Source organism: Loxodonta africana, chromosome 25, assembly GCF_030014295.1.
Source record: "Loxodonta africana isolate mLoxAfr1 chromosome 25, mLoxAfr1.hap2, whole genome shotgun sequence".
Taxonomy (NCBI): Eukaryota; Metazoa; Chordata; class Mammalia; order Proboscidea; family Elephantidae; genus Loxodonta; species Loxodonta africana.
Genome location: NC_087366.1, coordinates 44,852,779 through 44,879,234, shown reverse-complemented (window position 1 = coordinate 44,879,234; position 26,456 = coordinate 44,852,779). Strand labels below are relative to the sequence as shown.

The 26,456-nt window shown below is 39.9% G+C and overlaps 2 protein-coding genes across 39 annotated transcripts in view; one reads left to right on the top strand and one right to left on the bottom strand.

The window, feature by feature from the left end:
- The window catches only part of SDCCAG8 (SHH signaling and ciliogenesis regulator SDCCAG8), a 242,379-nt gene extending 233,667 nt beyond the window's left edge, over positions 1-8,712 (bottom strand). For 2 of the 7 annotated variants that reach the window (XM_010591051.3, XM_023549319.2), the window contains exon 1: positions 8,491-8,697. In XM_010591051.3, coding sequence (XP_010589353.1) covers positions 8,491-8,557 — 67 coding nt within the window. In that variant the 5' untranslated portion in view covers positions 8,558-8,697. Of the gene's footprint in view, positions 1-8,490 lie in introns of all 7 variants that reach the window. The other 5 variants (XM_023549321.2, XM_023549324.2, XM_064276762.1 and 2 more) reach the window with 4 other exon arrangements.
- An 827-nt stretch (positions 8,713-9,539) lies between these two features.
- CEP170 (centrosomal protein 170) overlaps positions 9,540-26,456 on the top strand; it is a 133,299-nt gene continuing 116,382 nt past the window's right edge. For 11 of the 32 annotated variants that reach the window (XM_064276740.1, XM_064276739.1, XM_064276737.1 and 8 more), the window contains exon 1: positions 12,221-26,098. The gene's annotated coding sequence lies outside the window, so the exon portion shown is untranslated. Of the gene's footprint in view, positions 9,655-12,215; positions 26,099-26,456 lie in introns of those variants that run through there. The other 21 variants (XM_064276745.1, XM_064276743.1, XM_064276751.1 and 18 more) reach the window with 16 other exon arrangements.

The window sequence follows — 26,456 nt, the reverse complement described above, 5'->3', positions numbered from 1 at the left end:
ACTCTCATTTTTGTGAGAGAAATCCAGCCTTTATCATCCACATGCGCTAAAATAGTATTGATGGAAAACCCAGTGCCGTCGAGTCAATTATTGATGGAGGGGACATTAAAAATCCAGGAGTCAGAAACTGGGGCCTGGAGGATGAGCCTGCTCTCAGTGTGTTTTTCTTAGCCAGCACAGTGTGGAAGAAAGAGAGGGAGTAAGGGAAAAGAGAAAAAAGGCAGGGATGGAAGATAGAGAGAGCAAAGACGAAATTGAATTTTTTAAATAAAAAGCATAAACTGTCCAAAACAGACATAAGTCTCCCCATTCCCTACTGTCTTCCACTGATTCCATCACACATTTTGCCATCTGTCTAGCTCCTAAAGACAATAATTCCCACATCTGTCCAAACCTTTTATTTTATAGATGATGAAATAGGAACCTAAGAATAGTTCATTAACTTTTCTAAGGTCACACAAATGGTTATTAGCAAGGCAACAAAGATTTTCGAGACCTGGTTCTTAGTCCTATCCTCTCACCCTCTACTACATCATATTACTTCCATCAAATTCAATCAAAACACTGAAACATAAAAATGTTGAAAGAAAAAGGGGAACCAACATATAAAATGTATATAAAAAAGAAATTGTGTTCCTGACGTATTACATGTTTCTCTCTTTTTTTGTGTGTGTGTCCACTCGAACAAAGGTGGCTAGGAACTAGGTAAACAACTGTGGTGCAGTGAATTGCTTTTATATGGTCTTTTCTAGCTGTGAGTCTAGTAACTCCCACAAAATGACTGTGTGGGACCATGCAAATAAGGTGTATGGGACCCTAACAAGGGAATTGGTCAGTTTTGTCATCCCACTAGGCTTAAAGTGAGCCAACCCCAGAGCAGGAGAGGGGGTCTCACTGCCATCAAGAAGAAGAGATGGGAGCAGAGCATGTCCTTTGGACCCAGGGTCCTTGTGCTGAGAACCTCCTAGACCTAGGAGACAGAGATGTAACACCAGAGATGATGGGAATCAGTGGCAAGCATGGCAGAATCCAGCAGTAGAAAAACGGCAGCAGCAGAACCAGGCAGCCAACACGAGACAGCTGCAGTGGGCTTTCAGGCCCGCTGAAAGAGGCAGCTACAGTGGGCATGCCGACCCACGGAGCAAGAGAACTGAGTGCCTTCAGGCTGAGGCTTACTGAACCAGTGGGGTGCTTCTGGCACTTAACAAGCAGAGCTAAAGAGCTTTGTTACACTTTTCCCACCAGGGCAGAGGCCAGGCCAAGAGACTGAGGGCCAGACAGAGGCCTGCCTGCGGGCATGGCTGGGAAGAAGATGTCCTGATCAAAGTACTGTATTCTGAGTTGTTTCTGATCCTGAATTGTCATTTGTTACTTCCCTAATAAATCCCATAATTGTGACTGTTGTCTGTGAGTTGTGTGGCCATTGTGACAAAATTTCAAAGCCAGCAGAGAAGTAGAGAGTGCTGTGGGAGGGACGGCTGGTGTCAGAATTGGTAAAAAGGTTGGAGAGAGGAGGTATGTCTGACCTCCACCTCATAGGAATCAGCCTTGGGCTACTGATCTTGATTCTCCTCCTCCCTTGTAAAGTTAGAGCAGATCAGACACTGCCACTGTGCCATTTTTACAATAAAAAATGCTATCCATACCTAATACAGCACTAATAGACATGATTTCGTTACTAAGTTTAGGACATTGCATTTCTAGCACTCTCTCTTCCTAGCTTGTTGTTGTTGTTGTTAGGTGCTGTCGAGTCGATTCCAACTCACAGCGACCCCATCCACAAAAGAATGAAACACTGCCCGGTCCTGCGCCATCCTCACAATTGTTGTTATGCTTGAGCTCACTGTTGCAGCCACTGTGTCAATCCACCTCGTTGAGGGTCTTCCTCTTTTCCGCTGACCCTGTACTCTGCCAAGCATGATGTCCTTCCCCAGGGACTGATTCCTCCTGACAACATGTCCAAAGTATATAATATGCAGTCACGCCATCCTTGCCTCTAAGGAGCATTCTGGCTGTACTTCTTCTAAGACAGATTTGTTCGTTCTTTTGGCAGTCCGTGATATATTCAATAATCTTCACCAACACCACAATTCAAAGGCATCAATTCTTCTTCGGTCTTCCTTATTCACTGTTCAGCTTTCACATGCATCTGGTGCGATTGAAAATACCATGGCTTGGGTCAGGCACACCTTTGTCTTCAAGGTGACATCTTTGCTCTTCAACACTTTAAAGAGGTCCCTTGCAGTAGATTTACCCAATGCAATGCGTCTTTTGATTTCTTGACTGCTGCTTCCATGGCTGTAGATTGTGGATCCAAGTAAAATAAAATCCTAGACAACTTCAATCTTTTCCCCCTTTATCATGATGTTGCTTATTGGTCCAGTTGTGAGGATTTTTCTTTTCTTTATGTTGAGGTGCAATCCATACTGAAGGCTGTGGTCTTTGATTTTCATTAGTAAGTGCTTCAAGTCCTCTTCACTTTCAGCAAGCAAGGTTGTGTCATCTGCATAACACAGGTTGTTTATGAATCTTCCTTCAATTCTGATGCCCCACTCTTCTTCATATAGTCCAGCTTCTCGTATTATTTGCTCAGCACACAGATTGAATAGGTATGGTGAAAGAATACAACCCTGACGCACATCTTTCCTGACTTTAAACCAATCAGTATCCCATTGTTCTGTCTGAACAACCGCCTCCTGATCTATGTAAAGGTTCCTCATGAACACAATTAAGTATTCTGGAACTCCCATTCTTCGCAACGTTATCCATAGTTTGTTATGATCCACACAGTCGAATGCTTTTGCATAGTCAATAAAACACGGGTAAACATCCTTCTGGTATTCTCTGCTTTTAGCCAGGATTCATCTGACATCAGCAATGATATCCCTGCTTCCATGTCCTCTTCTGAAACCGGCCTGAATTTCTGCATTTCCCTGTCCATATACTGCTGCAGCCGTTTTTGAATGATCTTCAGCAAATTTGCTTGCACGTGATATTAATGATATTGTTCTATAATTTCCACATTTGGTTGGATCACCTTTCTTGGGAATAGGCATAAATATGGATCTCTTCTAGTCAGTTGGTCAGGAAGCTGTCTTCCACATTTCTTGGCATAGACAAATGAGCACCTCCAGCACTGCATCTGTTTGTTGAAACATCTCAATTGATATTCCATCAATTCCTGGAGCCTTGTTTTTCACCAATGCCTTCAGAGAAGCTTGGACTTCTTCCTTCAATACCATCAGTTCCTGATCATATGCCACCTCTTGAAATGTTTGAACATCGACTAATTCTTTTTGGTATAATGTCTCTGTGTATTCCATCTTCTTTTGATGCTTCCTGCATTGTTTAATATTTTCCCCATGGAATCCTTCACTATTACAACTTGAGGCTTGAATTTTTTCTTCAGTTCTTTCAGCTTGAGAAACACCGAGTGTGTTCTTCCCTTTTGGTTTTCCATCTCCAGCTCTTTGCACATGTCATTAAAATACCTTACTTTGTCTTCTTGAGACGCCCTTTGAAGTCTTCTGTTCAGTTCTTTTACTTCATCGATTCTTCCTTTTGCTTTAGCTGCCTTACGCTCAAGAGCAAGTTTCAGGGTCTCCTCTGACATCCATCTTGGTCTTTTCTTTCTTTCCTGTCTTTTCAATGACCTCTTGCTTTCTTCATTGATGATGTCCTTGATGTCATTCCACAACTCATCTGGTCTTCAGTCACTAGTGTTCAATGCGTCAAATCTATTCTTGAGATGGTCTCTAAATTCAGGCGGGATATACTCAAGGTCATATTTTGGCTCTCGTGGACTTGCTCTGATTTTCTTCAGTTTCAACTGGAACTTGCATACGAGCAATTGATGGTCTGTTCCACAGTTGGTCCCTGGCCTTGTTCTGACTGATGATATTGAGCTTTTCCATCGTCTCTTTCCACAGATGTAGTCAATTTAATTTCTGTGTGTTCCATCTGGCGAGGTCCATGTGTATATTCGCCGTTTATGTTGGTGAAAGAAGGTATTTGCAACGAAGAAGTCGTTGGTCTTACAAAATTCTATCATTCAATCTCTGGCATTGTTTCTATCACAGAGGCCGTATTTTCCAACTACTGATCCTTCTTCTTTGTTTCTATCTTTTGCATTCCAATCGCCAGTAATTATTGATGCATCTTGATTGCATGTTCGATCAATTTCAGACTGCAGCAGCTGATAAAAATCTTCTATTCATCTTTGGCCCTAGTGGTTGGTATATAAATCTGAATAATAGTCACATTAACTCGTCTTCCTTATAAAAAAAAAAAAATTTTTTTTTTTTTTTTATAGGCGTATGGATATTATGCTATTACTGACAGCGTTGTATTTCAGGATACACCTTGAAATGTTCTTTTTGATGATGAATGGAACACCATTCCTCTTAGAGTTGTCATTCCCAGCATAGTAGAGTATATGATTATCCGATTCAAAATGGCCAATACCAGTCCATTTCAGCTCACTAATGCCTAGGATATTGTTTATGTGTTCCATTTCATTTTTAACGATTTCCAATTTTCCTAGATTCATACTTTGTACATTCCAGGTTCCGATTATTAATGGATGTTTGCAGCTGTTTCTTCCCACTTTGAGTCATGCCACATCAGCAAATGGAGGTCCTGAAAGCTTCACTCCATCCACGTCATTAAGGTCTACTCCACTTTGAGGAGGCAGCTCTTCCCCAGTCATCTTCTGAGTCCCTTCCAACCTGGGGGGCTCATCTTCCAGCACTATATCAGATAATGTTCCGCTGCTATTCATAAGGTTTTCACTGGCTAATGCTTTTCTGAAGTAGACTGCGGGGTCCTTCTTCCTAGCTCCCACGTGCCTGTCAGTTTGTTGTACTGTGGGGGCTAGCGTGTTGCTGCGATGCTCGAAGCTATGCCACCAGTATTCAGATAGCAGCAGGGTCATCCATGGAACACAGGTTTCAGCTGAGCTTCCAGACTAAGGCAGACTCTTCCTAGCTAGTCCAATATATTCCTACACTCAAGTTTACAGAACTTAAAACCAGATCCTGGATTGCCTGTTATTCTTGCTTTTCTGACCCCTTCTTGGCCCCAAAGTAGTTTATTTTAAACCTCATAGCCTTATATAATGGTGCATTGAATTTAAATTAGAGGAGGGGCATTTGTTATCCTTCCCAGTTACTAATATAGTTCTCAGCTACTCTGTGTACCTTGAATTATAACTACTTATAATTGAAGATAAGAGTGAACGACACCTAAATATACTGCCAGGAGACCTCCCAAATCACTTCCAACTCTAGATTAACACCTGGGATATGCCCACTTTTTTTCTTTTTAAATCACACTGGAAACTTTGAGATAACTTATTATGTCGGTACAATATTACAGAACTGTGAGGTAACTAAGTTTTTCTGCTAGAATTCTCATATCAAAGAAGAATCACTGAACCTCTCCAATTTCTTGCTGAGAGGCCACAAACAACTCAAACCAGGAGCTATTCTCTGAGGGGTCAAACAAGGACTGCATTTAAAAGTTTAAAGGAAAGGATGAGAGGTGAAAATGGCATCTGCAGATGGGCATACTGCTTCCATGGTTGTTCCAGGACAGTCAGAATCAAGGAGAGGAAAAATTCCACTTAAGTTTTGAAAGCAAAAAAGTAAACTTTGACTCTGCTTTTCACGTCAGAGCTTTAAAATCTTAAAATACTATAATAGTACAAAAAATTATATTTAAAGTAATTAAGAAAATCTATAAAAATGGAAGAACTATCATGGAAAACTGTGAAAGCATTTAGCATTTTTACTTCCTAATCAAAAAATGGAAATCAAACCCATTGCCATCGCGTCCATTCTGACTCATAGTGACCCTAAAGGACAGAGCAGGACTGCCCCACAGGGTTTCCAAGGAGAGGCTGGTGCATTTGAAGTGCTGACTTCCTGGTTAGCAGCCAAGCTCTTACCACTGAGGCACCCAGGGGTCCCTTTTATTTCCTAGCTGAACATAAATGAAGGAGTATCAGTAATGTTGACATGTACAGTTATTTAATAAAAGAGAAATAATTGTCACGGAAGACCAAGAATATTTATTAGCCTTCCTTTGAGCATGAACTAGGCAAGGCATTTTGGGAAAACAGTGGTGAATATACAAAACCAAATAAATCAACAAAAGCAATACAAGACAAACGAATTTCGAGCCGCAATTTATCTGATTGCATACTAACATAATTCTTAAATTATTAGGCACACTCAAAATAATGAAGTGCCACATATAAAATAACTCTAACATACTTTATATGGGAATACAAATTTCTGTCTTAAAGGGCATTATCTTTTCATGGTTCGAACCCACCCAGGGGCACTGCAGAAGAAAGGCCTGGTGACCTGCTTCTATAATGGTTACAGCCAAGAAAGGCCTATGGAACAGCTCTGCTCTGCCATGTGGGGTTACTATGAGTGGGAACAGGCTCAAAGGCAATGAGTAACTCTTTAAATGAGTGGTACGTTTAGAGTCAGTTATGTTTTCTTTCCTTCCAGAAGCTGTTCTATAAACAAATAAAAATTAAAAAATGCTACTAAATAAATAATAAAATAAATCCTAAAAACCCACAATAAATTCAGGTCCCGTTTATTGATACACTGTTAAAAGTAGGATTTAAACACTGTTTTACTATATTCTTTGCCTTCTGGCTATATGTTTTCAGTATTTTGTCATCACATTAAATGAAATGACTTTAAATTTTGTTACATTCAAAAGAAAATTATTTACTCTTTGATTACTGAAAGCAGTACCACTGTAGCATATTACTGCAACATTAATTTACAATTAACTCTTTTACTGTATCAAAATGTCTAATATTAAACAGTTTCCAATGCTTGGATAAAGGCTCAAAATTACGTCAAAAGCATTAGGAGAAACTTTTATGGAGGCCAAAAAATGTTACCAACCTCAAAAACTAAGCAGAACCATTCATTCAGTGCAGTACTTTTCTTGCTTTCAAACAAAAAGTTTTAAGTGATCATATAAATATCTAACAATGCTTGAAACATCATTAGACTGATTCTTTTACTCCTGTAGGTTGAATATTGAGAATGTCGACAGGTTGTAACATTGTTGACAGCTGTAAACAATAAATAACCTTTATAAAGTCTAGAGTTACTAGAAGATAAACTTTGTAATCTCCTAGAAAAATCTTCACTTTGTTGCAGGACCAAGTATAAATAGCAGCTAACATTTAATGATTGTTTCTTAAGTGCCAAGCACTGATTCTTACCCTTATTTTCTATTATAATAATCTGTAATTATTTTATCATCTTTATCTCCCACTATTCCAGAGACTCCATTGGGGAAGGGACCTTGCTTGTTCCTTACTGTGTCCCCAGCACCTAGCATGTGTAAACACAGTAGGCAGTGAACATTTACCAAACGAGTCAATGTTCTAAATAGTTTAAATAATTTTTTTTCTCCAACTGTGGGTTATGCAAATGAAACATAATGGAAAATAGCGTCTATTACACGTAATAGAATAAGTTTTCTTTAGCGATATTTGTTATATTTGCCCCATGTGTACTTCCCACGTAAAATGTAGTTCTTACCCTGGGGTACCATGGAAAAACAAGTAGGAAAATTTCTGCTTTACATGGATTATTTTGTTTGCTCCTCACATTTAATCCTGTAGACAATACATCAACCTCTACTTTAAAAAAACAAAACTGAGCTTTCTAGGGTTATATAAGTTGTCCAAGACGGCAGAGCCATCTACTACAAATATGACCATCACTTCCATAGATACTCACTTATGGGAAACTGTACTAAAATAATCTGAATTAAATGAATAAGGTTTCAGTAACAGTGATTGTGACATGATTAAAACAAACAAACAAAAGGACAGGCTTTGAAGGAAGACAGGACTGAATTCAATCTCTGGCTTTGCCAGTAACCAGCCGTGTGGCCTTTAGCGTGTAATTAAACCTCTCTGAGCCTCGATTTTCCCATGTGTAAAATAGGAATAATCATAAAGTTACTGTAAGTTTTAAATGAGCTAATGTATGTAAATAGCCTAGACCACTAAATAGAAGCTATTTCGATTAAAACCATTATTATTGTTTTTCCCCCATCCAATAAATCACTTTCATCTTACTAAATCAGAATTTGAATGTGTAAAAAGTGTGAATCAGAAACTAATTGGATTAAAGAGCCAAGTATGAGAACTGGGCAAAAGTGACATAGAGCTGTCCACAAGTTTCTGCTGGCACTGGTTGAGAAAGATGCCTAAATCAGGATCAGAGAGTTGGTTCGGGTGGAATCAAGGGAAGCAACGCCGCTCAACCGTGAAACAAACTCATACGATTTCATCCTTCCTTAATGATTAGAGCAACGCCCATCTCCTTCCTATACAGCCAGGCTGTGGCTTAACCAAGGTGTCAGGAAACGCATCTGGTCAGTTCCCGTCCACGAGGCCCTGGGTACCAAGGGGCTGGGGCACAGAGGTTCGGAGCAACTCACCCCGGAGGCTCCGTTGATATTGCCCTAGAATCTCCTCTACGGCAGAGTTCCCTGGGGACTTCGCCATGCCCGGACCCGGGGCCCAAGATGGGAGTTAAGTGGGACGTGTCCAGAGGGCTCCGCTCAGAGAACAGGCCTACCGCCTGGGGAGGGCCCGCCTGCTTCCTGCAGCTGCTGTCACTGGGGAGCTTGGAACCCGGGACGGAGCTCGTGGGGGCTCTTCCCACCCACTGGCCCTAATGGTGGACGTCGGGAGTGGTAGTCCACAGGCTCAGGACCTCCAGCCTCGAGATACTAAGAGCCCTTCCAACTACACTACAATTCCCAGAGAACACCGCGCTCTAGGCGCAACTTCGGCGGTTCGGTTGCCAGAGCCGGTTGCCAAGAAACAGCTTGGAGGCCCCGCCCTTTTCTTATAGCTCGGCCTTCATGCCATCCTTCTGTCTGGACCACCTAACTGACGGAAAGATTTCACGGTCGGCCTTGGGAGTCTTCGAAATGTTCTAATACGCGGCTGACCTCTAAGGCTTCTGAAGGACTCAAATGACAAGCTCTGAATCTTTTCATCCTCGAAATTTGTCACAAAGGCCAAATAAATTCTCAAGAAAAAGAAGCTCTATATCTCCGAACAGCCTAGACAGTCTAGCTTGTGAAGGCGGCCGACACTACAAATCCTAGCTTGCCCGGCGACCCGACCTCCCGTTGGCGTTAGCGCACTGCTCGCTGGGAACTGTAGTCCTTGTTGGTTGCGGTTCCGCGAATGCCTGGGTCGTGTTCATTGTTCGAGATGTTCTTGGGACACGCCTGCGCAGTGGGCAGCTGAAATAGCGTGTGGGTGAGACCCTCCGCACAGCCCCTTTTCATTGTCTGTCTTGGCGCCTGCGCAGTAAGAGATTGTTGGGACAGGGCAGGAGGAGGGGATAGGGCTCGGCTCCTCGCCCTTTCCCAAGGCGCCTGCGCACTAGCCGGTCGCTCTTTGCCGTTACCGCTATGTGTGGGGCGTGTGTGGAATAACGTTATTGCCCAGCGGAGCTGAGGGGCCCGGAGCTCGACCGCAGCGACAGCGACAACGACGACGGGGTGGGAGGAGGACGGCGTGCGAAAGACTCACGGGACGCGACGCGCCCCGCCTCCACCGTCCGGTCCCTCTCGCCACAGTCAGGGGTAAGTGATGCGCTCGGCTGCTCTGGCTCGGCGCTGCTGATGTCGTCGCCGCCGCCGCCGCTTTTCCACATCCTCTTCCTGGGAGAGCCTCGGGTTTGCGGCATGGGCTCGGGGTGCGGGGCCGGGAGGCGAAGGGGGCGCTTCCCGGATGCTCCGCGCGGCGCCGCCACCCCGCCCCGCGCCCGCCTCAGGGGCTCGGCGGGGCAGCCCCTCCCATCCCCCGCCGCGGGTCCCCCGCCCCTCCCATCCCCCACCCCGGGTCCCCAACCCCGGGTCCCCCACCCCGGGTCCCCCCCCAGGGTCCCCCGCACCGGTCCCCCTGTCGTGCCGCCAGCCCGGCCTTCTCCGGGCCACTGCCGCTGCCTCTCTTCCCCTAAACGTCTAGAGTCGTTTCCAGCGCCCCCGCCGGCTTTGTGCGGTGCACCCCCGACCCCCGACCCCCACCCCCACCCCCGTAGCAGCAGCGGTTTGTGGAGGGTGCGGACGCAGGGCCCGAGGGAATGGCTGCGCTGGCGCGGGGAGGGGGTTTTTCCCAGATCCGCGGCCCTGCTGGGGCAGCGGACAGAGCCGGTCCTTTTCGTGTGGTCGGTTTTGGGGTGTGGGACGGTTGGGGGAGGTCGAGCGAGGAGCCCTTTTGGACGCAGTTGGAGGGCGTGGAAGACGTGGTGTCACGCACCCCGCCTGGCGATGTCAACCGCGTAGGCTCCAGCTCCATAGTAAACCCGGGGGAGGAGAGAGTGGCTTCCTGTCGGTTTCATTGTCCTGAAATCCAAGTGTAGGGTTTGGTATGGTCCCCTTCGTTTTATGCAAGGGGAAAAAAATAAATAAATATCTGCCTAACACAGGGCGGGAAGAAGTGTAGTCTAGGTAGTAGAATCTGCTTTGGGTGTTTAGTTGAGTTTTATTTGAAGAATGTAAGGTCCTGAATAGCAGGGACTGTGCCTGCTGCTGGAGCCCAAACGCTGCCAAGGTGATCAATATGAAATTACTAGATGAAGAGCGGGCTACGAAGGGACTGACAATGCAGCTGTTTGTAGCAGGGAAATGAACCAGCAGAATTGTTTTTTCATTGGGTGGGTAACGTATTCGTATTCCTAAGAGAATAGATTTGGACACATCTTTCCGTTACATTTTTTTAAGAACTCAAAACAAAGCCAAACAAACAAAAAAAGAGGCCTGGTATATTTCCTCTTTCTGAAGTCGTTTGTTAACATTTTTCATTCTCTTAATGAAATTTCGCCCATTTGGGAGGAATTATAGTGAAGCAGATAATATGTGATTGGGAAAAAATCTTTTAAGATGATTTGATCGTTAAGCTTACAACGTTTGCGGGCGTTTCTACTTAAGATTAGCAGAAGAGAGAATGAAGCAGGGTGGGGAGGAGCAGATGGAGGAAAAATGTAAGATTGTGGGAGAGAGTTACATTCTGAATACGGTATCTAGATCTTCACTGATAGAACCCAAGTTACAGGCATGCTTCAAAGATTTCAGAGTTCAGCTCTGGAAATATTATATTGGTGAATGGCAGGTTACAAGAATTTTGTTTTTTCTGCCATTATTTTATGTTCCCCAGGGCTGCTGCTTGTTCTTTCCAACTTTGTAGATACTGTAGAATTTTGGTATTTTAAAACAGAAGAGTCTGAGTGCACTTGACAGAAAAAAAAAGAAAAAAACCCCACTGCTGTGGAATGGATTCCCACTTGTAAGGACCCTGTAGGACAGAGTAGAAGTGCCCCATAGGATTTCCAAGCCTGTAAATCTTTACGGAAGCAGACTGCCACATATTTCTCCCACAGTGTAGCTGGTGGGTTTCAATGGCCAACCTCTAGTTTAGCAGCTTAGCGCTTCGCCACTGCATCACCAGGGTTCCTTCACTTGACTGAGGGAAACACTAAAAGTCTGAAAGTTAACTGACTTGTCTCCAAGCCAGACTGCTAATGGAAGGCAGAGCCGGATAAAACCACGATCTGTTCTGCAGAGTGCTGTTTCCTGTGTGCCTTGTCTTCTAACCCTAGTACTCCTACGCTGTGAAGATTTATGGATACCTTCTCTACATGCTTTTTCGACTGTTTCTTAAGAATCAAGTTCATTGGTATTCCAGTTGTATTAATCTAGTCCTTTTTCCTTGTGATGAAAGTAGCAATTCTGCTGAAATGGAACTTAGTTTTTTAAAGTAACTTATTGGTATAAGGAAAGATGCCTTAACATCGGTTTTTCATAAAGACAGAGACTGTTGGAATTAGCGACCATGTTTTAATATATTTCTTGGTATTCAATAGCATTTTATAGTATGATCAGTTCTGCAAACTGTGTTAAAACTAAAACTGTCACATAAGAAAAACCTATTAAGTTCATTTTTCTTTGATTAATGGATTATAATATTTTTAACTTAAGTTAGAAGTTACCTACTGTGAAAAAATTCATGTTGGACTGTTTTTCAAAATTTTAAGCTTTTTTATTGAGTTGATTTTGCCATTAATCCTTTTATGTTGCCTCATAATTTTTATCCTTTAATTCCCACATTGGATTTTTATAAACATATTTTCTTTAGAATTTAGTAATACTTCATTTAAATTTCGACTTAGTTTTAAAAAAGTAGTCTGTAATTAAATCCCATATGCACAATTAAATTAGACTTTAAATATATTTTACTGATAAATTTCAGTGTTTTAAAATTGTGTGTGAAAATAAGTAAATCTGCATGTTTTCTCTCAATTGCACTGTAGACATTAGCATACATTCTGCATACTTGTTAATGCAAATATCAGTGTATTTAAAAATTCTGTGTTTAGTGATTTGTGATTTATCATTTTCTTGTATTATCTACTAAAAAATAGAAATAATTTTAATTGTTGCACCTGATAGTAATCAAACATCACTTATCTAGTACTCAATACTGTATATGTTTAAGCTTAGCGTTATTTTTTAAAAATAAATTTTATTACAGTTAAAAATATATATAACAAAAAGTTTGCCATTTTAAGTGTACAATTCAGTGACATTAATTACATTCACCATGTTGTGCTACTGTCATGACTATCCATTTTTAAAAAGTGTTATGTCACCCCAGATAGCAACTCTGTGTATCTTTGGCAATTACTCCCATTTGCTCCTCTCCCTAGCCCCTGGTACCCATTGCCAAACCAAACGCACTGCTGTCAAATTGATTCCAACTCATAGTGACCCTGTAGGACAAAGCAGAATTGCCTCATAGGGTTTCCAAGGCTTTAAATCTTTACAGGAGCAGACTGCCACCTTTTTCCCTGGAAGTGGCATGTTTCCCTTGGAGTGGCTTTTGATTAGCAGCTGAGCACTTAACCACTGTGCCCCCTGGGCTCCTTGCAGCCCGTGGTGACCACTAACAAACTTTTGTCTCTATACATTTGCCTATTCTGGATAACTCATATAAGTAAAATCATACAGTATTTGTCCTTTGTATCTGGGTTACATTGTTCTCAAGGTTTATCCATGTCGCAGCATGTGTCAGAACTTCCTTTCTTTTTACAGCTGAATAATGCTTCATTGTGTTATTTTCATCAACATGTTTTTATTCAACAAAATTATATTCCTGAAAAATAATTCTTATGATTATAATTATAATGATGTTATTCTTACTTGAACATTGGGGTCATTAAGCATACATGTGCTATTCTAATAATAAGTATCTAACAAAACATGATAAGATCAATCCTTCTTATTCATGGATTCTGTATTTGTGAATTTTCCTACTTGCTAAAATTTACCTGTAACCCCCAAATCAATACTTGTGGTGCTTCACAGTCATTTGTGGACTTGTGCGGAGTGGCGAAAAATTTGAATCACTTTTCTTTTATGTGTACAATCCTAGCTGAGTTCCAACAAGGCTATGCTCTACCTTCTTTTTTTTCGATTCTCAACATTGTAAACAAGTGTCCTTTTTGTGGTCTGTTTGTTATTGTTGTTAGGTGCTGTCAAGTCATTTCCGACTCATAGCGACCCTGTGCACAACAGAACGCAACTCTGCCCGGTCCTGAGCCATCCTTGCCATCCTTACAGTCGTTATGCTTGAGCTCATTGTTGCAGCCACTGTGTCAGTCCACCTCAATGAGGATCTTCCTCTTTTCCGTTGACCCTGTATTCTGCCAAGCATGATGGCCTTCTCCAGAGACTGATCCCTCCTGACAACATGTCCAAAGTATTTAAGACGCAGTCTCGCCATCCTTGCTTCTAAGGAGCATTCTGGTTGTACTTCTTCTAAGACAGATTTGTTCGTTCTTCTAGCAGTCCATGGTATGTTGAATATTCTTCACTAACACCACAATTCAAAGGCGTCAGTTCTTCAGTCTTCCTTATTCATTGTCCAGCGTTCACATGCATATAATGCGATTGAAAATACCATGGCTTGGGTCAGGCACACCTTAGTCTTCAAGGTGACATCTTTGCTCTTCAACACTTTAAAGAGATCCTTTGCAGCAGATTTACCCAATGCAATGTGTCTTTTGATTTCTTGACTGCTGCTTCCATGGCTGTTGATTGTGTATCCAAGTAAAATGAAATCCTTGACAACTTCCGTCTTTTCTCCATTCATCATGATGTTGCTCATTGGTCCAGTTGTGAGGATTTTTGTTTTCTTTATGTTGAGGTGCAATCCATACTGAAGGCTGTGGTCTTTGATCTTCATTAGTAAGTGCTTCAAGTCCTCTTCACTTTCAGCAAGCAAGGTTGTGTCATCTGTGTAACGCAGGTTGTTAATGAGTCTTCCTCCAATCCTGATGCCCCGTTCTTCATAGAGTCCAGCTTTTCATATTATTTGCTCAGCATACAGACTGAATAGATATGGTGACTGACATGTCTGTCAGTTTGTCGTGCTTTGGGGGCTTGCGTGTTGCTCTGATGCTGGAAGCTGTGCCACCAGTATTCAGATAGCGGTAGGGTCACCCATGGAGGACAGGTTTCAGCTGAACTTCCAGACTAAGACAGACTAGGAAGAAGGACCCAGCAGTCTACTTTTGAAAAGCACTAGCCAGTGAAAACCTTATGAATAGCAGTCTATTTAGTGCCACATTTTTTGCATTTTTGTGCTTTTTTTTGGTGATTTTGGTGTTTAAAATGACCGCCAAGTGTAGTACTGAAGTGCTGTCTAGTGTTCCTAAGTGTAAGAAGGCTGTGATATGCCTTACAGAGAAAATGCATGCTTGAAGTTTATATAAGCTTCATTCAGTCATGAGTTATAGTGCCATTGTGAGTTCAATATTAATGGATCGACAGTATGGTACATTCAGAAAAAGGAAGAGGAAATTAACCACTTTGTATGTGAGGCCACTCTGGAAAGCACTAAAGTAGTATCTATAGCGGGTGATGAAGCTATAGAAAAGATGGAAGAAGCACAGCTAAATTTGTGGATTCCTAAGATGTTGATGGATAGAAAAATTGTAGTGGTTGGTATCGTGAGGCTAAAAACCAAAGAAATTCATGTTACCCTCTGCTAACCAAAAGGTCAGCAGTTTGAATTCACCAGCTGCTCCTTGGAAACCCTGTGAGGTGGTTCTACTCTTTTCTGTAGGGTTGCTGTGAATCAGAATGAACTTGACAGTAGTGGGTTTTTTAGGGTCAGGAAAACATTAAACCTTTTTCACCTAATGTTTTATCACAAGGAAATAATGAGCAGTTATTCGTAAGAAATATATCTTAAATAAGGTGTCTTTAAACAGGAGCACACACAAAACAAGGCTATGTATTGATTGGTTGAGGAAAATGTTGTGACCAGAGGCTTACAGGAACCTAACCTTGTATTTCCCCTGGGAGTTTGGTATTCTCTGGTGTCTCAGGCCGGGTGCTCTAAAGAAGCAAAACCAGTGAAGTGTGTGTGTCTCTGTGTGTGTATATGTGTGTATATACACACACATATGTATAGAGAGAGAGATTATCTCAAGGAAATGGCCCAAATGGTTGTAGAGGCTGGGAAGTCCCAAGTCCGTGGATCAGGCATCAGGCTGGAGGCTTTTCCTCACTCATGTACCTGCAGGGGCTGAGAAACCCAAGGTCCACAGGTCAGATGGGAGGCTGCTGGCTCAAGTACTAAGAACTTGAGGTCAGATGTTGACGAGCTGAATGCAGGATTCAAAGCAGAGCAAAAGCCAGCGAGCTTTGCCAGAAAGGGCACATGTATTGGATGCAGGCCATATGCCGAGGAAACTCCTTTTCAACCAATTGGCCACGCTTTGCAGATCTCATCATGGAAGTGATTACATTATATCAAATCTCATCACGGAGATGATTACATCATTACACAACTGCGAAACTACATGATAACTGCCAAACCACTGAAAATCATGACCCAGCCAGGTTGATACAAAACCTTAACCATCACACCTGGGTATTTTCTAATTTACTGTACGCAGTGACTTTATAGAACATAACTATGAATGAGAGTCATCTGTGTTTAATTGTCAGTTAACGTACGTGTACAATTGTAAATTATCCTGTATTATAACAAGAAGGGAATTACATGCCATCTGAAAATGGTTGGTGAGTAGATAATATTGACTGGAGTATTAAATATTGATCTGTTTCATTAAGAAATGGATTTCCTCTCATGGGAGAACTCTCAGACCATTTTTGTTTTATAGATTTTTTGTTAACCAATTTCCAGTATCAATTATTTTGGTGAAATAGGTTTTGATTTTCTCATAGATTTCTTGAAGGATGTGTTCAGCAATGAGTTAGCCATTGTGGAGGATATAAAAGAATAAGGAAACATGTATCTGATAATATGGTTGATTAAACTGGACATAGAGTGGAGGCTTGCATATTGCTGTGGTGCTGAACAGGTTTCACTGGGGCTTGCAGACGAAGACTAGCAAGAAAGGCCTGATGATCTACTTCTGAAAATCAGCCAGTGAAAACCCCTGTGAACCACACCGATTTGATTCCGTTGTGCATAGGGTCACCATGATTTGGAGGCTGACTCAATAGTAGCTAACAACATAGTTGAAGTAATCTGTGTAACAGTTGCGTAGTGGTTGTGCAGCCCATTACGCATTGCCATCGAGTCACAGCAGTTTGAATCTGCCAGGTTGTGCAACAGTATATTACAATTATTTTTTGACAAAATGAATGCCATAGACAATACGTACTAAAGGTAAAGCCCACTTTTATGTCAGACAAAGGTAAAAGGAAACGAACAAAAGCAAGATTAAAAAAAAAAAGAAAAAAACCTTAGAAAAATTACTTATATACAAATAGGGTTTGCACAAGACATAGAAGTGGGAAGAACCCCAAGCATGCATGGTTTAGGTTTGAAAAGCAAAAAGTGAGGCATAACAGGGAGTAAAAGTCATTATTTAAATATATCGGTAATTAATGATGTAGACAATATTGCCCTTTGGTGTACATAATATTTACTGAAAAAATAAATAACACCTATCATGCATTTAGTATCTACTAGGTGTTAGGCTGTACGTGTGTGTGTCGTGTGTGTTTGTATTTAATTCACGCAAGTCTTGTAAGTTATGATTTTATACACTTAAAGTTGAAAAATTTGAGGCTCTGAGTTAGAGAATAACGTTGCTTCAGTGTCACAAATCACTGAATCTATTTTTATTTTTTAGTTTTTATTGTACTTTAAGTGAAAGTTTACGAATCAAGCCAGTTTCTCATACAAAAATTTATCTGCACTTTGCTATATACTCCTAGTTGTTCTCTCCCTAATGAGACAGCACACTCTTTCTCTCCACCCTCTATTTCTGTGTCCATTCGGCCAGCTTCTATACCCCTCTGCCCTCTCATCTCCTCCCCAGATGGGAGCTGCCCATGTAGTCTCATGTGTCTACTTGATCCAAGAAGCTCACTCCTCACCAGTATCATTTTCTGTCTTACAGTCCAGTCCAATCCCTGTCTGAAGAGTTCGCTCTGGGAATGGTTCCTGTCTTGGACTAACAGAAGGTCTGGGGTCCTTCTAGTGTTGGTCAAAGCATTAAGTCTGGTCTTTTTATGAGAATTTCAGGTCTGCATCCCACTGGTCTCCTGCTCTATCAGGGGTTCTTTGTTTTGTTCGCTGTCAGGGCAGTCATCGGTTGTAGCCAGACACTATCTAGTTCTTTTGGTCTCAGAATGATGTAGTCTCTGCTTTTTGTGGCCCTTTCTGCCCCTTGGGCTCATAATTACCTTGTGCCTTTGGTGTTCTTCTCCTTTGCTCCAGGTAGGTTGAGACCAATTGATGCATCTTAGATGGCCACTTGCTAGTGTTTAAGACCCCAGATGCCGCTCTCCAAAGTGGGATACATAATGTTTTCTTAATAGATTTTGTTATGCCAGTTGACCTAGATGTCCCCTGAAACCATGGTCCCCAAACCCCCTCCCCTGCTATGCTGGCCTTTGAAGCATTTGTGGATCTATTTTTGACTAAAACTGAAAATCTTTCCATTCATCTTTTTTTGTTTGTTTTAGTAAGTTAAAAAGGCCACATGTATGTAATTGTTATTCTGAATCATAGAATTTTAGAATTGGAGGGTACTTAGAATATTCCTGAAATTTTATAGACTCTAGCTTCTCCATGAACATTTCCGTGGGCATAACCTGTTGCTGTTGAGTCGATTCCGACTTACTGCAACCCTATAGACAGAACTGCTATAATCTTTGATTTGTTTTGTTGTTGAGAATATACACAGCGAAACATGCACCAATTTAACTGTTTCTGCATCTGCAATTCAGTGAAATTGGTTACAGTCTTTGAGTTGTGCAACCATTTTCACCCTCCTTTTTGTTTCTCTTAGTTCATTCCCACTAACATAGACTCACTCCCCCCAAGGTTTCTGTCTCATCTTTTGAGTTGCTGTTGTCACTTTGATCTCATGTTAAAAATAAAACAAAACAAAAAAACCCTTATTGTTGAGTTGATTCTGACTCACAGCGACCCTGTAGGACAGAGTAGAAGTGCCCCATATGGTTTCCAAGGAGCGGCTGGTGGAGTCAAACTGTTGACCTTTTGGTTAGCAGCCAAGCTCTTAACCACTGCCCCACCAGGGCTCCATATATTAAAAAAAAAAATAGAAGAGTTCTTAAAAGAGTATAATGCACAAGGGTTGCTATGAGTTGGAATTGACTCGACGGAATGGGTTTGGTTTTTTCTTTTTGTTTTTTAAGCTAAACTGTTGTTTGGTTTTAAGAAGACTTCAAGGTATATTTTTGGTTTAAAATTTAAAAATTATCTCAGGGCAGTAGTTTTAGAGATTCATCCAGCCCTCATGGCTCCAGAAAGCCTGGAGTCAGTGAGAATTTGAAACTGGGCTCTACATCTCCCCGTTTTTGGTCAGGATTCTTCTGTAGAATCTTTGATCGGAATGTTCAGTAATGGTAGCTGGGCATCATCCAGTTCTGGTGTGATGGCAAAGGAGGCTGTTGTTCATGGAAGCAATTTAGCCGTACATTCCATATCCTTCTCCTATTCCTGACTCTCCTTCCTCTGTTGCTCCAGGCAAATATGGAAGCAGACTGCCACATCTTTCTCTCCTGGAGCTACTGGTAGTTTCTAATCACCAACGTTTCAGTTAGCAGAGGAGTGCTTAATCACTGCACCAGCAGGGGTCCTTTTCATAGACAGACCCACCCAGTGCTGTCGAGTCCATTCACACTCATAGCATAGGCATAGGAGAGTCCATTTGACTTTCAAAAAGCGTAACAGAAAGATCGTACTTAAATTGAGCTAGTATCTGCTTTACTGTAACTTCTTTCCATTGGTTCCAGTTCTGTCTAAGGTTTAAGTGTATGATACAGAAAGTCCCCCCCCTCCATCCCACCTCCCAACGTATTGGGTCCCTGCTAGATTTTTTCTTTTCTAAATTAAATGTTACAACTTTTATAACTGCTTGTGATACGGTTTCTTTTACCTTTCCCCATCTCTGTTAGCTTGATCCAATCCAATTTGTCAGTCTTACTCTTTTTGTTCTGATCTGGCTTTCAATATTTAGTTCTGCATTTATGGTCTGAATGCAGAGTGTAGTGAAACTATCCCTTTCGTTTTTTTCTAAAATTGTGTTAACTCTTTAACAGTAATATCTTTGCCAGTTCCAGGCCAAAAAAAAAAAAAATGTTTCTTTTAAAGTTATATTTATATAATTCTAGAGATTATATTTTATTTTGAGATTCTGTACTTCTCTAATGTTAAAATGGCCTTCTTAATGAAATGATAGTAGGTGGTAAGTTTTTTTGGCATTAGTTTTGGGGTTTTATTTTTTTCCAATGTTCCTAATTAACCAAAAAAAAGTTGACAACCTTATGCAGGTTTTCATTTTGTTTCTTGGGAAACTTCTTGTCTGGAAACCATTGATGTAGTCAGCGTAAACCTAACATCTTTTTCATGTTAAGTTATGTCGCTTCCATTCTGTATATACATATATGTGATGTTTTTGAAGCAGTGTTTTCCCTTTGCTCCCTATTGAATTTCATCTCCTTGAAAGTAGCCATAGTTAAAACTTGAGATAGTCTTTAATTTGATTCTATAATCCAAGGGGTTGGCTATCTTCCTGGCTTTTGACATTTATGAATTTAACAAGCCAGCCCTCTGACTTCATCCTGGCCATGTTCTGGATATAGCCAAGGATAAAGCCATGTAGCTTTATAAATAGAACACATGTTACATAAATAAAATATGCTACAGAGAAAGGTGACACAGAGATAATGAAAACCATTTAAATGTTGTTCTTTTAAATAAGAAGAAAAGCCTTGTATCCTCCAGTAGTAAAGGAATTGGGTGAATCTTACAGTTTGGTGGAGATATGGGTAATTATAATGATATGATATAAAGTCAAGTAGGGATAGGTGCTGTAAAGAAAAATAAATCAGAGTAAAGTGTTGGGAAGTCATGAAGGGCTGCTATTTTTTAATTTATTTTTAAGGGAAGACCTCTCTCTGAGAAGATGAAATTCAGTAGAGACCTGCATTAGTTAAGGAAACAAGCCATGTAGGTATCTAGTTGGAGAGTATATTACTTGGGCGCTAAAGCCCTGATGCAGCAATGGGGCAGGTAAATTCAGAGAACAACAAAGAGGCCACTGTGGCTGGAGGTGAATGAGCAAGGGGAAGAGTAGGAAGAAAATGAGGTTGGATAGATATTTGGATTTTATTGCAAGTGCCATTGGAGTTCATTATAAGGTTTTGAGCAGGGGAATTTCAAGAGGACTGGGTTATATTTTCAAAGGATCTGTCTAGTAGTTTTGTGAATAATAGACTGGAGGGAGCAAGAATAGGAACAGGAAGATGAGCTAAGAAATAATTGGAGTAATCCAGAATAAGAGTTGTTAATGATTTAGACTAGAGTGGTAGAGATAGTGAAGGTTATCACGTTCTAGTTAAAAAGAAAAAAAAAATCTTAAGTTGGAAATGTCTGTTAAACATCCAAGTGGAGATCTCAGGTAGGCAGTTAGTTATAAACCCAAAAAACAAACCCACTGCCGTCGAGTCGATTCTGACTCATAGCGACCCTATAGGACAGAGTAGAACTGCCCCGTAGAGTTTCCAAGGAGCGCCTGGCAGATTTGAACTGCCGACTGCTTGGTTAGCAGCCCTAGCACTTAACCACTATGCCACCAGGGTTTCCGAGTCTAGAATTAGAAGGAGAGATTAAAACCCAACCAGATCAAACTCGTTGCTGTCCAGTCAATTCTGACTCACAGCAACTATAGGACAGAGTAGAACTGTCCTGTAGGGTTTCCAAGGAGCAGCTGGTGGATTCAAACTGCTGACCTTTGGTTGGCAGCCAAATATTTAACCACTGTGCCACCAGGGCTTCAAGGAGAGGTTAGAAGATATCTAAATTTTAAGCATCACCTTTTGCCCATACTTAAAGCCATATGACTGGAAGAGATCACTTAGATGGAGAGTTTATTAGTTTGAGAAGTCCAAGGATGGAGACCTGATATTCTCCAACATTGAAAGCTTAGAAAGTGAAAAGCCATCAAGAAAGATTGAAAAGAAGTGGCCAGTCAGATGAGAACTCTAGAGAATGGTGTCCCTGAAGCCAAGTGAGAAAGTGTTCTTAGAGCAAGGAGTGATGAATCACCTATTGTCACCTAAATATTTCTTAAGAAATCAGGTATTCTCTTTCTTTGTGAGCTATCTCTGAGAAGACAAAAAAAAAAAAAAGTTTTGTTAGACCTTTTTTTCTTTTTTAAATATTTTAATTGTGTTTTTGGTGGAGGTTTACTTATTAGACCTTTCTTGATTGTAATTTATTGATGGGGGTTCATAATTATTCTCTACCAGAAACTACTAAGTCTAAAGCCCTGAAGAAATGTTTACTCATGGGGGACCTCTGCTGTTTTCTCCATGGATGGACTTGGAGGCTGCTGGTACTGAGATTTGAGCAGGAAAGCAGTGCTTTTCAGAGAAAAGAGCTTGCTATTAGGATTCGCCTCACAGCCACAAAAGAATTGTATGATTTAAGCAAGTCACTTAATTTTGGAAGCTCATTTTCTTAATCTGTAAAATAAAGCTAGTGATAGTCAAACTACTTCAGAGGTTTGTTTTGACCAAATGAAGAAGATGTGAAAAACAAATGAACGGTGAAATTGCAGTTAGGGATATCCTTTTTGCATGGCCCCAAATGTGGTACCAACTTGATTGTGATAAATTTGAAGAAATATATTGTCTGGGGCAAGTAGTAAATTTTTTTTTTCATTCTAACTCTGTAAGAATAGTTCTTCACTTCGTGTGCTTTCCATCCCCCTAGGCAGTTTGCACGTCATTTTATAATATTCTCAGGAGGAGAGAAAAGGGCATAAAGCTGGAAGAAGAAAAGTACAGTAGGGTTCGAGATAATACCTTTCTTCATTCCTAAGCTCATTCTTCAATATAAGCAGAGTATCTAAATAATGAGAAAGAAGGCAGAAAAAAGTAAGCAGGCCAGTTGGTGAGGAGAAATTTCCTCCTTTATAAAGACTGGGTTTTTTTCAGAGGTTATCCAACCAGATAGGAGTTTGTCACACGGTTTCTTATATGTCACATGGAATTGAAAAAGGACAGATTCAAAGCTTGTTGTTAAGGGGTCTTTAACTCCAGGCAGCCACCTAGAAAATGCGTTAAGGAAATAGGGGATGGGGAAATGAGCCTACTTGATGATGTAAAGTATAAAACAATTATTTTGGTGAAAAAAGGAACACTGCAAATAGAGCACATTCTGTGGTAAGCTTTTTGAGACTGTAACTCAAAAATAGGGCTATAGCTATGAATATGTATCTCGAGGGCTTTATGCAATGTTACTTGCCCTGATTGCTCAACAAATGTTACTGGATGCCATCAAGTCGATTCCGACACATAGAGACCCCGTGTGACAGAGAAGTGCTCTGTAGCGCTTTCTTGGTTGTAATCTTTACAGAAGCAGATCGCCAGCTGCTGGGTGGGTTTGAACCGCCAGCTTTTCAGTTATCAGCCAAGTGCTTAACTGTTGGTGCCACCAGGGATCCTTTGCTCAATAAGTAACTTCTCATTAAATAAATAATGCACTGCAAATTGAAGACCACTTTATTTTAACTATTGTTTGATTCATTTTTTCTTATTGTAAAACTAATTCTTATGCATTGTGTAAAATTTAGGAGATACCAGTAAGTCAAAAGAAGAGCACACATTCATAATGCCACCAGCCAGTGACACCGCTGCTACATATTCATGTCCCAAAATCATGGGATCACAGTGTACATACTGGTTTAACCTGTTAACATTTTACCTTTAGGTACAACTTTCTGATTCGACTTTTTAAAGGTGGCTTAGGAGTGAGTACATCTTATCAAACTTGTAATTTATGGAAAATTTTGAAATTGTAAACAACACTGCAGTGGACATTTTTTAAATGTGAGTTTCTATTCATATCATGGTTTTTCTTCGGCAATATTTTGGAAATTAATTGAATCAAAGAATTTGCAGAATTCTAGAACTTTTTCTAATGAAGTTGCCCTCCTATACCAATATGCTGGATATGCTTCACTGATGCTGGATGTTACATATATTATTCAAGTTTTTGCCCATTTGATAGAATAATAATGTCATTTAAATGTCTCTTATGAGTGGTTCATATTAACAGTTTTTTTTAAATGTATGTTTATTGTCCATTATATTCTAATAGGAATTCTTGTATATGCACCCTTTGCTCATTTCTTCTAAAGAAATGTTTGTCATATTCATTTGTAACAGCTCCTTCGTTACATGTATATGTTGTAAAATTTTTGTCTAGCTTGTCGTTTCATCCTTTTTATGTTATTTTTACCCACTAAAATTTTTAATATGTGTATACCCAAATTTCTCATTTCCTTGTGAGGTAATCCCACTGCACAAAATTTATTAAATACATATCTATTTTTTCTTACATTTATGATTTTAATTTTTACATGTAAATGTTTAATTTATCTAAAATATATTTAGACAGGTATGCCCTTTTGTCTCTGTATCATTTATTGCATAACTCTTCATTTTGTCACTATTTGAAATGTCTTAATACGTATAGATTTACTTCAGGATCTTTTATCCTGTTCTATCGACCTATCTGCCTATTCCTTCACTGCTATATTACTACTATATTCTTAAAATATAAGTTTATATGTATAAATGGACAGACTATTTCTCTTACACTACAATTGCTTTTTCAGAATTTACCTGGTTATTTTCATATACTTATCTTTTCCTGATGTCTTTTAGAATTATTTTGACAAGCTCATTAAAAAAAAATCCTTTTGGGTTTTGATTGAGATTGCACTGAGTTTATTGGTTTATTTTTTATTTGAAAGAAGATAAGGGGACTCTGAAATAGGTGTTTGGGTGCCTTAGTTTTTGATAGTATTTTCAGATCTATTCAAGTTCCTACCTCATTTTGAGTCAGTTAGGTCATTTTTATTTTCTTAGAAGATTACTAATTTATTGCAGTTTTCAAATTTAGAAGCACAAAGTTGTAGGTGTAATGATTTTATTAATAAAAAAGTCTTTGTGGTTATATCCTTTCCTTACAACGGTAAGTGTTTACGATGAGTGAAGAAAATAAGAAAACCTGTCAAGTTTTTATATTTATTTCTTTTAAAGAATCTGCTTTTTAAATTATTTTTATGTTTTTAATTCATTAATTTCTTTTTAGATCATTAATGCTTTACTAATTTGTTGAATAATGAATTTATTTTTATTTTTTCTAGTTTTGTTGGAAACACCTCTAAGGCTATAATTTTTTTCTTAGTACAACTTACAGGTGCAGCCCTTAGATTTCACATACAGTATTCTCAGAGTTTGTACTTTCTGAATTATTTGGTATTTGATTCTCTTTTTTATTAGTTATTTTGGAAGTTTTTTTTCTTTTTTTGAAACTTTTTTTTTTTTAAACCCAAGGAGCTCTGTGTGTGTGTGTGTGTGTGTGTGTATGGTTATTGTTCTCTGTTTTTTCCAAATTTACTTTATTATGAGAATTACCAAATATACAGAGAAATTGAAAGAATTTCACAGTTTTTTTTTTTTTACTCATATACCTGCCAACTTGGAGCTGCCATTAACATTATATTAAATTAGTTTTGTCACATCCAACTATCCATCATTCTATTCATCAATTCATCTTATTTTTGGGGTACATTTCAAAGTAAAATGCAGGTATCAGTATTTGTGTGTGTGTCTGTGTGTGTGTAAAGTGCTCTTAAATCCTTTGGTGTTAATTATGTTTCACTTTTAAGTTTTCTGAATGATTTATGCTATTGAATTATTTTCCAGCCTACCATGGCTGTATTGAACAGATGACAGTTTAAAAATGAAATGCACTATTTTTTATTCAGTAGTATCACTGAACTCTGTTCCTGTAAATAACTAGCTAAAAAAATTGACACTGAGCTCTCCCTTTTTGGGGGGAGGGAGTGGGCGGTGTGCATGTGTGTGTGTTTGTGTGTACTTTTAAAGAGAAGTACGGTAAATAGAATTTTGTTTTTTGTTTAAGCTGAAGAGTTATGGAAGGAAACATACAGTGTTTGCGAATCTAGTGGCTGTACTATTTCCTTCAGTAGCAAATCCAGGAATGAAAATATTGTTCTAGGTTTTACATCTCATTACCTCCACTTCCACTGTTCCCCTACCCTTCAGAGAACTCTGTGTTGGACTGTTCAGTAGAACACTAGTGCCTTCGCTTGAGGTGAGAGCACTGTTTGATCCCGTGATTCTAAGTGGTATATAACAAATTCCAGAATGTTAAGAATCAACTGTACCAAACCAGGAATTCAAAATTGCTAAATTGAAGTGGTAGGAACAAATAGAATGCAATTAAATACAGGATAATTGGTTTGGTTTTTGGTTCCTCCAATCTCTGCATTCTAAATCAACACATTGTGCATTTCCTGTGTGCTGGTATCTCTATTTCTTTTCTTTTTAGTTCTTCGCAATTACAGCCTATTCCACCCATCCACATCCTTGTATGTTGTCAACCCATCCAGTCCAAGCTGAAGGACTTTTTAAGGTATTAGGAAGTAACACATTTTCGTGATGAAGTTAAGATAATCTTTTTATTAACTCTAATCATAACATTACCTTCTTCATCTTTTAAAATAACCCGGTGCCATCGAGTTGAATCTGACTCATAGCGACCCTATAGGACAGGGTAGAACTGCCCCATAGAGTTTCCAAGGAGCGCCTGTTGGATTTGAACAGCTGACCCTTTGGTTAGCAGCTGTAGCACTTAACCACTACGCCGCCAGGGTTTCCTCTTTCGAAATACTTTTACATTTGAACTGTAAATTCAGTTCAAATTAAGTTTTTTAGAGACAGAGCATTCTTACCATATGTTTAATCTACAAAGCTGTTGTTTCAGTACTAGT